This window comes from Pelodiscus sinensis, chromosome 1, assembly GCF_049634645.1.
Source record: "Pelodiscus sinensis isolate JC-2024 chromosome 1, ASM4963464v1, whole genome shotgun sequence".
In the NCBI taxonomy this organism is placed as follows: Eukaryota; Metazoa; Chordata; order Testudines; family Trionychidae; genus Pelodiscus; species Pelodiscus sinensis.
This window is the reverse complement of record NC_134711.1, coordinates 323,660,183-323,673,153: the sequence shown is the minus strand read 5'-3', so window position 1 is coordinate 323,673,153 and position 12,971 is coordinate 323,660,183. Positions and strand designations below refer to the sequence as shown.

Sequence of the window (12,971 nt, the reverse complement as noted above, 5' to 3'; positions counted from 1 at the left end):
CTCCGGGTATGTCTACACTACCCCGCTAGTTCGAACTAGCAGGGTAATGTATGCATACCGCACTTGCTAATGAAGCCCGGGATTTGAATTTCCCGGGCTTCATTAGCATAAGCGGGGAGCCGCCATTTTTAAATCCCCGCTGCTTCGAACCCCGTGCAGCGCGGCTACACGGGGCTCGAACTAGGTAGTTCGGACTAGGTTCCTATTCCGAACTACCGTTACTCCTCGTGAAACGAGGTGTATCGGTAGTTCGGAATAGGCACCCTAGTCCAAACTACCTAGTTCGAGCCCCGTGTAGCCGCGCTGCACGGGGTTCGAAGCAGCGGGGATTTTAAAATGGCGGCTCCCCGCTTATGCTAATGAAGCCCGGGAAATTCAAATCCCGGGCTTCATTAGCAAGTGCGGTATGCATACATTACCCCGCTAGTTCGAACTAGCGGGGTAGTGTAGACATACCCTCCTACTGCTACCATCACTGTTGCTGAATTTTCTGAGAGAAAGACTATAAAAGATGATAGAACATTTCACCCATCACACTGAATTTCAATGCTTCCTCCTATTCTCAGGTTGCACTTAGGACTTCAAAGAAGAGGGAGGGTATGTGTGTATGGAGTGACTACGCAGAGTACACCTTGAAGAGTTCTGGTTATAGACTGAGAACCTCTATTTCTTCTTTGAGTGTCCTGTGCCTATTCTTACCCATGAGACAGTTTGACAAGAAGAACTCCCTTTAGAATGATGAAGGTGGGTCCTATATAATTAAAGAGAGATTGAAGTACCAACCTGCCAAATTGTGCAACCAATCTGGATCTTAAATCCAAATAATAGGGTTTTGTAAAATGCTTGGAAAGTGTTACAAGTCTACAGTTCTGGGTAAAAGAAATATGTCTAAGGCATACCTGTGAAGCTGTTGTGGAACTAGTGGAATGTGACCAAATTCTCTCAAGAACAGGGTCTGATACTAAAATGTAGGGCTCATGAAAACATAGACTAACCAATTTCCAGAGTATATGAGCACTTGTTTCTTTTTATTAGCAGGATAGAAATGACAAGATTATGGCACTATATGAATCATTTAGCCCTACTATAATAATAAGATAGACCTTTTTGCACTGAAAGTAACAAGCATGATTTCTTCTGCACAGGTGTCGCCTTGGAAAAAATACAGGTGAGTTAATTGACAGATAAATGTAAAATTCAATCACCACATTACAGATGGGGATGTAACTCTTTGCTATACTTATGAAAACCAGAATGAAGGGTCAGCTGTTAGGGCCTACAATTCACACACTGTTCTAGCAGATGTGACGGATCAGCTAAGCAAGAGTCTTCAACCCCTATCAACCCTTCACAATACATTTATCTTTCTTCTGGCCAGGAGGGGGAAAGATTCTGAACCAGGTTTCTGTCCAAGAAGTAGGCCAGGGCTCATCTGACATGGAATGTGTGCATGGAAGTTTCAAATGTATTAGCATGTATGTGTCTTAGGAAAAAATACAGAGAGTTGGAGACGTTCATTCATATGGAATGAAGAGGGAATCTTATGTCGATACTTAGGGTGAGTTCATAAAGTATGCCATGAATGCTGCAATGACATGCAGGCAGAAGGGATGGCAATGAGAAAGAAGACCTTCATGAAGAGGTGCAATGCTGAACATGAAGCCACTGGTTGAAAAGGAGATTTGGTAAGAACACATAGAACAAGGTGTAAGTCTCCTGGGATAATTGGAGGACTCACATCATACTGAAGAATCTGAAGTCCTTTTAGGAAACATTTTCTAGCTGGATGGGCAAAGAAAGAGATGCTGTCAATCTTAGGGTGAAAAGCACTTATCACTTATCAGATGAAGGGAAATTGAGGTGCAGAGTGACAGTTTGATCAGAAAGGGGTACGAGGGTTCTTTTGGCTATTAGAATGTGGGGGCTATTAGAATCACTTTGGCCACATCTGATCTTTTGCACCACTTTAGAGAGTAGAGGAATCAGCGGAAAAGCGTAACACAGTATCCTTCCAGGTTGTGAGAAAAACATCCCTTTGAGACCACTGTCCTATGCTTGCCCTGGTGCAGAAGCATGTGCACTTCGAGTTGAGGAGAGTTGCAAAGAGATCAATGGTTGGCTGTCCCCATCTGAAGAAGAGGAGATGCAGAACAGAGTTGCTGAGGACCCACACATGGTGTTGGGAAAAGCATCTGTTCAATTTGTCTGAAGTGATGTTATGAGAGCCTGGAATATGTGCTCTAGAAATGTGAATATTGTGGCAAATGCAGTAATTCTAGAGTTTTATTGCTTTGGTACATAGTAATTGAGATCTGGCTCTGCCCTGCCTGTTTATATAGAACGTTGCAGGCAATGTTCTCTGTCAGCTCCCATATGTGATAGTTGTGCAGGAGAGGAAGAAACTGGTGGCAGGCACTGTGGAAAGTATGAAGCTCTAGGCTGATGTGTAAGGATACTTCTTGAGTTGACCATAGGCCCTGGACTGTATGGCTTTGGAAGTGTGCTCCCCATCATATGCAGGTGGCGTTGGTAGTTAGTACATATGAAGGGGCTGAAGGTATAAATTGGACCTCTGAACATAGATTGACTGAGTTGATCCACCACCTGAGAGGTTGTTTTACTGTGTGTTATATAGTGAGGCGGGTTCTCAGAGTATCTGTGAGACTTGAAGAAGATTGCAAACTATGCCTGAAGGCAACACGTGTATCTGAGCATCTGTCACGACAGAGGTGGATACTGCCATATGACCAAGAAGTTGGAGACATTCCAGGACTGTGATGTTCAGGGAGTAGTACAGTGTGGTCACTAGGGATTGTATGGCATGGAATCTCTTGTCCAGGAGCAACACTTAAGCTACCATGGAGTCTAGGTAGACTCCAAGGAATTGTATGGTTTGTGTGGCCTGTGGTGATGATTTAATCTAGTTTATTTGAAGACCTAGGTGTTGGAGGTACTGAATTGTGGTTAGCATTGCCTTGTCATAGATGCCAGCCTTGACGAGGAAGTTATCAAGGTAGGGAAATATGATTATTCCTAGAATGGGGAGATATGCTATTACCACAGCTAGTACCTTGGAGAAGATGTGAGGGGCTGTGGAAACCCAAAGGGAAGGACTCAATATTAATAATGATCCATTCCCAAGATGAATTTTAGGAACCGTCTGTGTGACAGGAGTGTTGCATTGTACACATGGTGTGCTCCACAGGCTGGGGAAGGCACACACCATGTTCCATGGGGCATAGAGGACTGGCTTCCTTCGTCCCACCGCTTCTGCTCAAGGGCCTGCGACTTTTGGGAGTGCAGAGCCACTCTCATCACAACCTTACCAGGGCCTGCAGATGCTCTCGGCTCCCTGACCTGAACTTCCAGGCAATTGTAGGTAAGGGTATGTCTACACTACCCCGCTAATTCGAACTAGTGGGGTAATGTAGGCATACCGCAATTGCAAATGAAGCCCGGGATTTGAATTTCCCGGGCTTCATTTGCATAAGCTGGGCGCCGCCATTTTAAAATCCCGGCTGGTTCGAACCCCGTGCCGCACGGCTACATGTGGTACGAACTAGGTAGTTTGAACTAGGCTTCCTCATTTCACGAGGAGTAACGGTAGTTCGAACTAGGAAGCCTAGTTCGAACTACCTAGTTCGTGCCCCGTGTAACCGCGCTGCACGGGGTTCGAACCAGCGGGGTTTTAAAAATGGCGGCTCCCCGCTTATGCAAATGAAGCCCGGGAAATTCAAATCCTGGGCTTCATTTGCAAGTCCGGTATGCCTACATTACCCTCCTAGTTCGAACTAGCGGGGTAGTGTAGACATACCCTCAGTGCCTTCCAGTGGTATCCTTTTAGCAGCCCTCCCCTAGTGAACCAGACCACCAGTGACACTCAGAATACCCTCACCTAGTGTGGTTAAGTTCTAGGATCAGTTCCCTGGGTGCAGTCAGCCTTTGACCTATCCATGGTCCTGTTGTTCTTCCAGCCAGCCAGACATGCAAATCTCCCTCTCTGAGCTCCAAAAAGGAAGCTATGCTTCTGCTGTTTCTTTTTATATGGACTTTCTGGCCCCTGATTGGTCAATCCAGCAATTTTTCTGACTAAATGTCTGGAGACTCTCTCCTCTGTTTTTTTCTGGGGTGTGAAGAGGTAATGTCAAAAGACCTCCAGAAAGAGGCCTCTGGATCTAGTACACCCTTTTACACCAACCTAAATATTGAGAAAGATTACATTCTCCTTGAGGGTCTCAGCATTCTTTCCTCTTTAAAATTATTCCAATTTCATTAGCCCTCCCCTAGTATCTTCTGTAGCCAAAGAGGGCTCCCATGCAAGTATCTACCCCAACTTTCCAAACCACCTGTTCTCAAAAATCAGCTGATTTGTATGCTAGGAGACACTCCAACCCTCTTCTATTGCTTCCTGAGCTGAGAAAACATGTAAGATCCAACAGCAGGGAAAGTATGGCACAGTGAGACTGTTTAAATATTTCAATGTTTAATATTACAGAAGAACAGTCCTTACATGTAGGAGTGATATGCAAAACAGTTAGGTCAGGGGGAAGGGCAGATTCCTAGCATAGGTGAAGCAGGATAAACCAAGATTGCAGAAACTCCCAGAAGCCACAAAAACTTTACTCACTTTGTATAGCGCACCTGGGCCAAAATATCTGTTACAGGATGGACTTCCCTGGTCCAGCACCTTCGGGACCTGACTGGTCCTGGATAAGGGATTTTTCCAGACCAGGGAAGTCATTTCAGGCACCCTCCCCCACTGGCTTCCTGGCTTCCCCCCGCATCACCGATCACGCACTAGCTCCCGGCCCCTCTGCAACCCAACTGAGCTGTGCATTGGCTCGTGGTCCACACCCCTCACAGCACAGCTGAGTCTCATGCTAGCTCCCTTTGCCTCTGGATTTTAGAAGTGCAACCTGTACCGAGTCCTCAGTTGGCAATCATTCCAGAACTGGCTAATGTCCTAAGAATTCATTGAAGCTGCTAAGGATTTTTGTAAATAATAATATAGGACTTACCTTTACCAAATACAGCTTTGCATTGCTTTTCATGATTATTGCATCTCCCTTTGAAACAACAGTCCTTGTTACTGCATGGAGTTCCATCTTGCTTATATACATCCTCTGGGCACCAGTGTGAAGAACCATTGCAGTATTCAGGAAGGTCACAGTAACCAGTACTTTCTCTGCATATTTTCCCTGGTAAATGAAGCTATTAAAATAATAGTACAAAGATCTAGATGTGCTTTCTTTGTGGTGGCCTATTCCATGAGCTACCATTTGCTCTCTTAAAATATGTTTGGTTTAGATGTTCCCAAACATCTCATGGGTAAGGAAAAAGCCACCTGCAGTTTCTTTACCATTTATTTCAACATAGATAAGATAAGAGAAAGATGCACGATAAATACACCTTGTGCTGTTTATTAATGACTGCACTCTAATTCCAGTGTTCAAAATATTTGTGATTTATTTCCACTCTCAAATGATGATTGGGCTTTTAATCAATAATAATAAAGAAAGGAAAAAACAGATTTTGCCCATCTATTATTTTTTTCCATTCTGAGACTGCTGAGGCTAGAGCAGGGGACATTTCACCCACAGTGCTCAAAAGCTAGGTCTGTCAGTCCCTGGGGGAAGGGGCATGAGACCAACCTAACAATATCCTCTTCAGAATGACCACTAAATAGAACTGGTGTTACTGTAGCACCTTGAAGTTGTAGTCAAGGAACCAGACCCTATTGTGCGCAGTGTTGCACACAGAACAAGGCTGGTCCTTCTCCAAAGAGCTATAACCTAAGTATAAGATAAGAGATGGGTACAGATAAATGGGAGACCATACAAAGAATCAGCATGACAGTACTGGACATTTTGATATGCAGTGATCTCAGCTCACCAGCAACCTAATTGCTATCAAGTGTTTTGGTAGGCAGGAAGAAAGAGGAGTGTTTTGGGATGGGTTTTGGAGGATAATTACTGAGTTTTAATCAATGTTTATGCAGAGTTTCTCCCAAGAATGAGAGGCAGCATGAGAGAAAGAATGTAAGTCTTTGAAAATTTAACAAGTGGGCAATGGATGCTAGCATCATGAGTGGATTGGAGTTAAGTGTTGAGCATTCAATAGCAAACAAGAGATGACATGGTCATGATTGGCCATGAAGCGCCTTGAAGGTGAAGGCAATTAGGTGAAGACAAATGTGATAGAGAAAAGGGAACCAGAAGACGGAAGAAAGGAGACGTGACATGGTCAAAATGACTGACTAGGAAAATGAAATTTGCTGCAGCATTCTGAAATACCCTTCCCTAGCCCCTCTTCTTGATGTACAAAATAAAGGACAATTGTGTTCAAAAATGGAATCTGTCTTTATTGAACAAAACTGGGGGAGACTGGGAAAAGGAGGTGGGAGAGGGGAAGAGAGAGGCTGGGAGAGGAGAGGGCAACTAAAATGATCAGGGGTTGGGAACAGGTCCCATATGAAGACAGGCTAAAGAGACTGGGACTTCTCAGCTTAGAAAAGAGGAGATGGAGGGGGGACAGGATAGAAGTCTCTAAAAGCAGGAGTGGGGTGGAGAGGGTACATACAGAAAAGTTCTTCATTAGTTCCCATAAAGAAGGACTAGAGGACACCAAAGGAAAGGAATGGGTAGCAGGCTTCAAACTAGTAACAGAAAGTTGTTCTTCACAAAGCAAAGAGTCAACCTGTGGAACTCCTTGCTGCAGGAGGCTGTGAAGGCTAGAACTAGAACAGACTTTAAAGAGAAGTGAGATCAATTCATGGAGGTTGGGTCCATGGAGTGGTATTAGCCATGGGGTAGGAGTGGTGTCCCTGCCCAAAGTTTGTGGAAGGCTGGAGAGGGATGGCACGAGACAAATGGCTTGGTCACTATCTTCGGTCCATCCCCTCCAGGGTCCCTAGGGTTGGCCGCTGTCGGCAGACAGGCTACTGGGCTAAATGGCCCTTTGGTCTGACCCAGCACGGCCATTGTAAGCTCAGGGCTCAGAGTCGGGGGTCTCAGTGGACCACCTTGATTTTCATGCACACCTGCTCCTGGGTGGCCAGGCTGGCAGCTCTCCTGCCCTAGACAGCTGTTTTCCTGTGCCTAGTGCTATAAAGGAGCCCTACCAATAAGTATTTTGAAAATTCTTCCTCCTTTACTTCTGCCAAAATGCCCAAAGTTAAAAAAAACCTTTGCATTTGAAGCAAAGCAAAACATTTCATTTGAACATTACTGGAAGTTTTTGGTCTGGTCAAAATTGTTCAGTGAACTCTAAATGAATTAACAAATAGTTTTGTGTTGACCAAAACACCCATTTTCAGCAAATAAATGATTTACTAAAAACAAGGTGCACAGCTCTTATTCCAACACATCTACGTGGGATTAGCACATCCAGTACTTGAGAAGGAAACTGTGAAAATGAATGGGGTTGCCACTGGCTATTAACTTGTAAGTAAACATTCAATTTACCATGAACTAAAACGCCTATTATGTTTTTTCTTACCTGACAGTTTTTGCAGCAAAGTCCAGAAATACATTCAGCACCTGGCTTTATTGTACAGTTGGAAAGGCAGCAGCCACTCCGTTGGCACACCTTAAAATACGCAATGAACAACACCTCACCTTAAAAACCTGTGTTGGGACTCTTCTGTAACAACCACATTTACCATTTATTGTTTAATTTCAAACAGTAACAAAGCTTAGTGAATCTGAGAGACAAACTCCCATTTCTCACCATAGTTATGGTGACTATACACCCTGTTTTAGATGTGAATGTCCCTTTTTATGCCTGGTCCCAGTCATCCAAACTGTTCCAGCAAAAGTGGGTTAATATATGCCTGATGTCTAATGTATGAAGACAGTCTCTGTTGTCGTCCAATGAGGTTTGTGACAGAACATAGGACGATGGATTGGTTGGTACATATGAAAGGATGATGTTAGTGTAGCCCAAGATACAGTTAGTGCTTCAGCAGCAGCCCTGGGAACTACAAGTTGTGGATGACAAACTGCAGCATATTGGGAGAACTTCCTGGTTCCTGCCAGCACGTCCCCTCTGCCCCCAGTATGGTCTTTGCAAGGACTAAGCTGGAAGCACATAGGCTTCAGGCAGAGGAGGGGCTGCTAAGGGAAGGTTATTCTGTGTAGTATCTGGAGTTCTTCAAGATGGTTGTCCCTGTGGGTGCTCCACCTTAGGTGCTTCAGCGCCGCTGAGCCCGAGACTGGAGATTTGTGACAGGAGCGCCCCTGGCTGGCCACATGCACAAGAATCTGGTGTGTGTTCTGAGGAGACTACTTCACATGCATGACCAGGCCTCCCATCTCCTCAGTTCCTTCTCTGACCCAGACGTGCTATATTCGAAAGACAGGGAAAGGAGGTTGAGTGGTGGAGCACCCCTGGGAACAACCTTCTTGAAGAACTCCAGCGACTACACAGATGAGTAACCTTCCCTTCTTCTTTGAGGAGCGTCATGTGGGTGCTCTACCTTAGGTGATTTCAAAGCAGTATTCGTAGTAGGAGGTGGGAACTTCAAATGCTGAGCCTGCGAGGCCCAGCGTATTGTATGGCCAAATGTTCTCTCTGACTTAGCTAATGTCTGTATTGCATAATGTTGTATGAAGGTATGTGTTGACATCCATGTGGTGGCCCTGCAGATATGTTCTGTTGGGACACCCTGTAGGAATGCCATTGTCCTTATAGAGTGAGATTGCACAGTTGATGGGGGCTATCTCTGGGTTATGATATACACTAGTTTAATGCAACTAGATACCCATTTTGAGAGTCTTTTTTTCGATATAGATAACCCCTGTGACCTCTCTGTTGATGAAAAAAACAGCTGAGGGGTTTCTGAAAGGGCTTTGTCCACTGTAGGTAGAATGCTTGTGCTCTGCAGAGATCCAGGGTATGGAAAGTATCAGAGTATCCATGGTAGTCTGGATCTGCAAAAGTGACAAGGAGTCCTGTAGCATCTTATAGACTAACAGATGTATTATAGTATAAGCTTTCGTGGGCAAAGACCCACTTTGTCAGATGAATGTAGTGGAAATATCCAGAGGCAGGAATAAATATGCAGGCCAGAATCAGGTTTTTGTCACAAGGCCTCCAGAAAGAGGCCTCTAGATCTAGTACACCCTGTTACACCAAACTAAATATTGAGAAAGATTACATTCTCCTTGAGAGTCTCAGCATTCTTTCCGTATGTAAAAGAATAAATGGACACAAATCAGACATTAGGAATGGCAATATACAAAAACATGTAGGAGAAACACTTCAGTCTCCCTGGACACACAATAGCAGATCTAAAGGTAGCCATCCTTCAGCAAAAAAACTTCAAGACCAGACTTCAAAGAGAAACTGCTGAGCTACAGTTCAACTGCAAGTTTGATGCCATCAGCTCAGGATTAAACAAAGACTGTGAGTGGCTAGCTAACTACAAAAGCAGCTTCTCCTTTCTTGGTATTCACATCTCCAGATCAGCTGCTAGAAGTGGGCCCCATCCTCCCTGCTTGAATTAGCCTTGTTATCTCTAGCCTGATTCTGGCCTGCATATTTATTCCTGCCTCTGGATATTTCCACAACATGCATATGACAAAGTAGGTCTTTGCCCACGAAGCATATGCTCCAATACATCTGTTAATCTATAAAGTGCTGCAGGACTCCTTGTTGCTAGGGTATGGAAAGCCACTTCTTTATTGTCCTTGTGTGGATTAGGGAAGAAAACAGGTAAGTATATGGGTTCATTGCAGTGAAACTCGGTAAGTACTTTGGGTGGAAATTTGGGTTGAGTCCTAAGCGTGACCTTATCCTTATGAAATAAATATTGCGTATGTTAGATCCACCATTAAGGCTGCTATTTCACCAACATGTCTTACAAAGGTGATTGTCACAACAAAAGCTACTTTAATTGATAGGTATAATAGTGAACAGGTGGCAAGAGGCTCAAAGGGTTTACCCACGAGCACTTTTAGTATAAGGTTCAAGTCCCATGCTGGGATTGGTTCCTTGTATGGGGGAAACATGTTGGCTGTGTCTAGACTGGCAAGTTTTTCCAGAAAATCAGCCACTTTTCCGGAAAAACTTGCCAGCTGTCTACACTGGCCGCTTGAATTTCCGGAAAAGCACTGACAATCTCTTGTAAGATCATCAGTGATTTTCCGGAAATACTATGCTGCTCCCGTATGGGCAAAAGTCTTTTTCCGAAAGACTTTTGCACAAAAGGGCCAGTGTAGACAGCACAGTACTGTTTTCTGCAAAAAAGCCCAGATCACGAAAATGGCGATCGGGGCTTTTTTGCGGAAAAGTGAGTCTAGATTGGCCATGGACGCTTTTCCGCAAAAAGTGCTTTTCCGGAAAAGTGTCCTGCCAATCTAGATGCGCTTTTCCGGAAAATCATGCCAGTGTAGACGTAGCCGTAGCGTAGACGTATGTAAGCAGAGGCTGAACTGCTGCTTGCTATCAGCCAGCTAAAAGGAGAGACCTGCCCTGGGGTGTGCCCATTACAATTGTTTAGTTCTGCAAGATAATTAATTGTTAACTGCTGATATGTAAATACAGCTCATGCCAGGATGGGGAGGGAATATGAAGTGTGGCTATGTAAATCCTATTTAGCCAGGGCTGATGGAGGATCAGTGTTGGAATGGAATGTGGTGTATTGTAAATAATTTGGGGCTGTTGTGGGGTCATAAATCATGCTACCCCTAAATGTGGGAACTGTAAAACATGCCACCAGTGCTTGCAGGAGAGACACCACCATCATTGTAAGAGATCTCCGAGGAGCAAGCCTCCCCCCTTCCAGAATTGAGTGAGCTGAGCGAGCTGAGCTGGGGGAAGGGTTAAAGGGCTTGAATCAGCCTGCTTCACACCTGCCAGGTGTGAGCTGTAAGACTGGCCCAACCTGCACCTTTCCCCCTTTGTTTTAAAGACAGAGCTAAAGCAGACTCCGGGTACGTCTACACTACAGCGCTAGTTCGAACTAACTTAGTTCGAATTAGTTAATTCGAACTAAGCTAGTTCGAACTAACGCATCTAGAACTAAAAACTAGTTCGAACTAGCGTTTTGCTAGTTCGAACTAGTAAGTCCACATTGAGTGGACTCTGAACAGGGCTTAAGGATGGCCGGAAGCAGTGCCGGCAGGGCATAAAAGGAGGACTTAGAGCATGGAGATGCTGTCTCAGGCTGCGCTTAAAGGGTCCCGACCCCCACCCCGGAAACACAGTTCTAAGGGGTGCCCCGCTTGCAAAGAAGTTCTGGCTTGGAGTGCCCTGAGTGCCCACACTGGGCACATCACACCACTCGGCCATCAGCCCGGCTGCACTTGCCGCAGGCTGCCATCTGGGGAGAGGGAGTAATTGGGGGGCTGCAGGAGAGCTTCCACCCCCAGAAGCCCGCAGAGCCAGCCCAGTCCTCCCCATCGGGGGCTCGTACCCCATTCCTCCCTCACCTCCTTCCACTTACCCTTCCCTAGCCCCCCTTCTTATTGATGTACAAAATAAAGATAACGTTTCTTCCAACATTGACTCTGTCTTTATTGAACAAAACTGGGGGAGACTGGGAAAAGGAGGTGGGAGAGGGGAGGGCAACTAACATGATCAGGGGTTGGGAACAGGTCCCAGATGAAGAAAGGCTACAGAGACTGGGACTGTTCAGCTTAGAAAAGAGGAGACGGAGGGGGGACAGGATAGAGGTCTCTAAAAGCAGGGGTTGGGCGGAGAGGGTGCATTCAGAAAAGTTCTTCCTGAGTTCCCATAAAGAAGGACTAGAGGACACCAAAGGAAAGGAATGGGTATCAGGCTTGAAACTAGTAAGAGAAAGTTGTTCTTCTTGACAAAGCAAATAGTTAACCCGTGGAACTCCTTGCTGCAGGAGGCTGTGAAGGCTAGAACTAGAACAAAGTTTAAAGGGAAGTGAGATCAAGTCATGGAGGTTGGGTCCATGGAGTCCTATTAGCCAGAGGGTAGGAGTGGTGTCCCTGCCCAAAGTTTGTGGAAGGCTGGAGAGGGATGGCACGAGACAAATGGCTTGGTCATTGTCTTCGGTCCATCCCCTCCAGGGTCCCTAGGGTTGGCCGCTGTTGGCAGACAGGCTACCGGGCTAGATGGACCTTTGGTCTGACCCAGTACGGCCATTGTAAGCTCAGGGCTCAGGGTCGGGGGTCTCAGTGGACCCCCTTGATTTTCATGCACACCTGCTCCTGGGTGGCCAGGCTGGCAGCTCTCCTGCCCTAGACGGCCACTTTCCTGTGCCTAGTGCGGAGATCGTGGACGAGGTCCACAATGTCCGCACTAGCCCAGGAAGGTGCCCGCCTCTTGCGGTCCAGGGCAAGCTCCCGGGAGCCGCCAGCCTGGTCCCGGCAAGAGGGGGTGGGCTGGGGGGCATCGGGTGGGTGGCTCTGTGCCGTGCCAGGTGCAGGGTCTGCTAGCTGGGTGCTGGCAGGCTTGCACCTGGCACGGGCACCGTAGCCAGCCTGTGCCCCTTTAAGGGGTCCGGAGCCGGGAGGGGGGCATAGAGTTTCCCTGGTGTTGGCCAGAGTGGCCACCAGGGAAACCTGGGGAGGGCTAGCCTCCCACTAGTTCGAACTAAAGGGCTACACAGCCCTTAGTTCGAACTAGCTAGTTCGAACTAGGCGTTAGTCCTCGTAAAATGAGGTTTACCTAGTTCGAACTAAGCGCTCCGCTAGTTCGATTCAAATTCGACGTCCGTTAGTTCGAACTAACTTTGTAGTGTAGACATACCCTCCATGAGGAGTCTTTTTGCTAGTCTAGTGGAAGCTGGAATTCTTTGCCAGTCCAGGTGGTGGCTAAAGAGTTGAAATCACTAAGAGCTGAAATCACTGGTTTGGTTGGGAGCGAGACCCATTACAGCCAGCGAAGCAGCGGCGGCCAGCAGAGTGGCTGGTGGGAAACACTGGCCGGTGGCAGTATTGAGACTAGTGTCTGCAAGACTGTTTCTGTGAGTTTCAAAATTGCATCATTAACGGGCA

At 46.2% G+C, this 12,971-nt stretch overlaps 1 protein-coding gene across 7 annotated transcripts in view; it reads right to left on the bottom strand.

The window, feature by feature from the left end:
* The window catches only part of LOC102463166 (disintegrin and metalloproteinase domain-containing protein 21-like), a 135,521-nt gene that overhangs the window by 44,406 nt on the left and 78,144 nt on the right, over positions 1-12,971 (bottom strand). For all 7 annotated transcript variants that reach the window (XR_003090199.2, XR_012900817.1, XM_075919610.1 and 4 more), the window contains 2 exons: positions 7,498-7,587; positions 5,019-5,211 (listed from right to left, as the gene is read on the bottom strand). Coding sequence is in view for 5 of the 7 variants with exons in the window: in XM_075919610.1 (XP_075775725.1) it covers positions 5,019-5,211; positions 7,498-7,587 (283 nt within the window). In the remaining 2 variants the exon portion in view is untranslated. The remainder of the gene's footprint in view (positions 1-5,018; positions 5,212-7,497; positions 7,588-12,971) is intronic.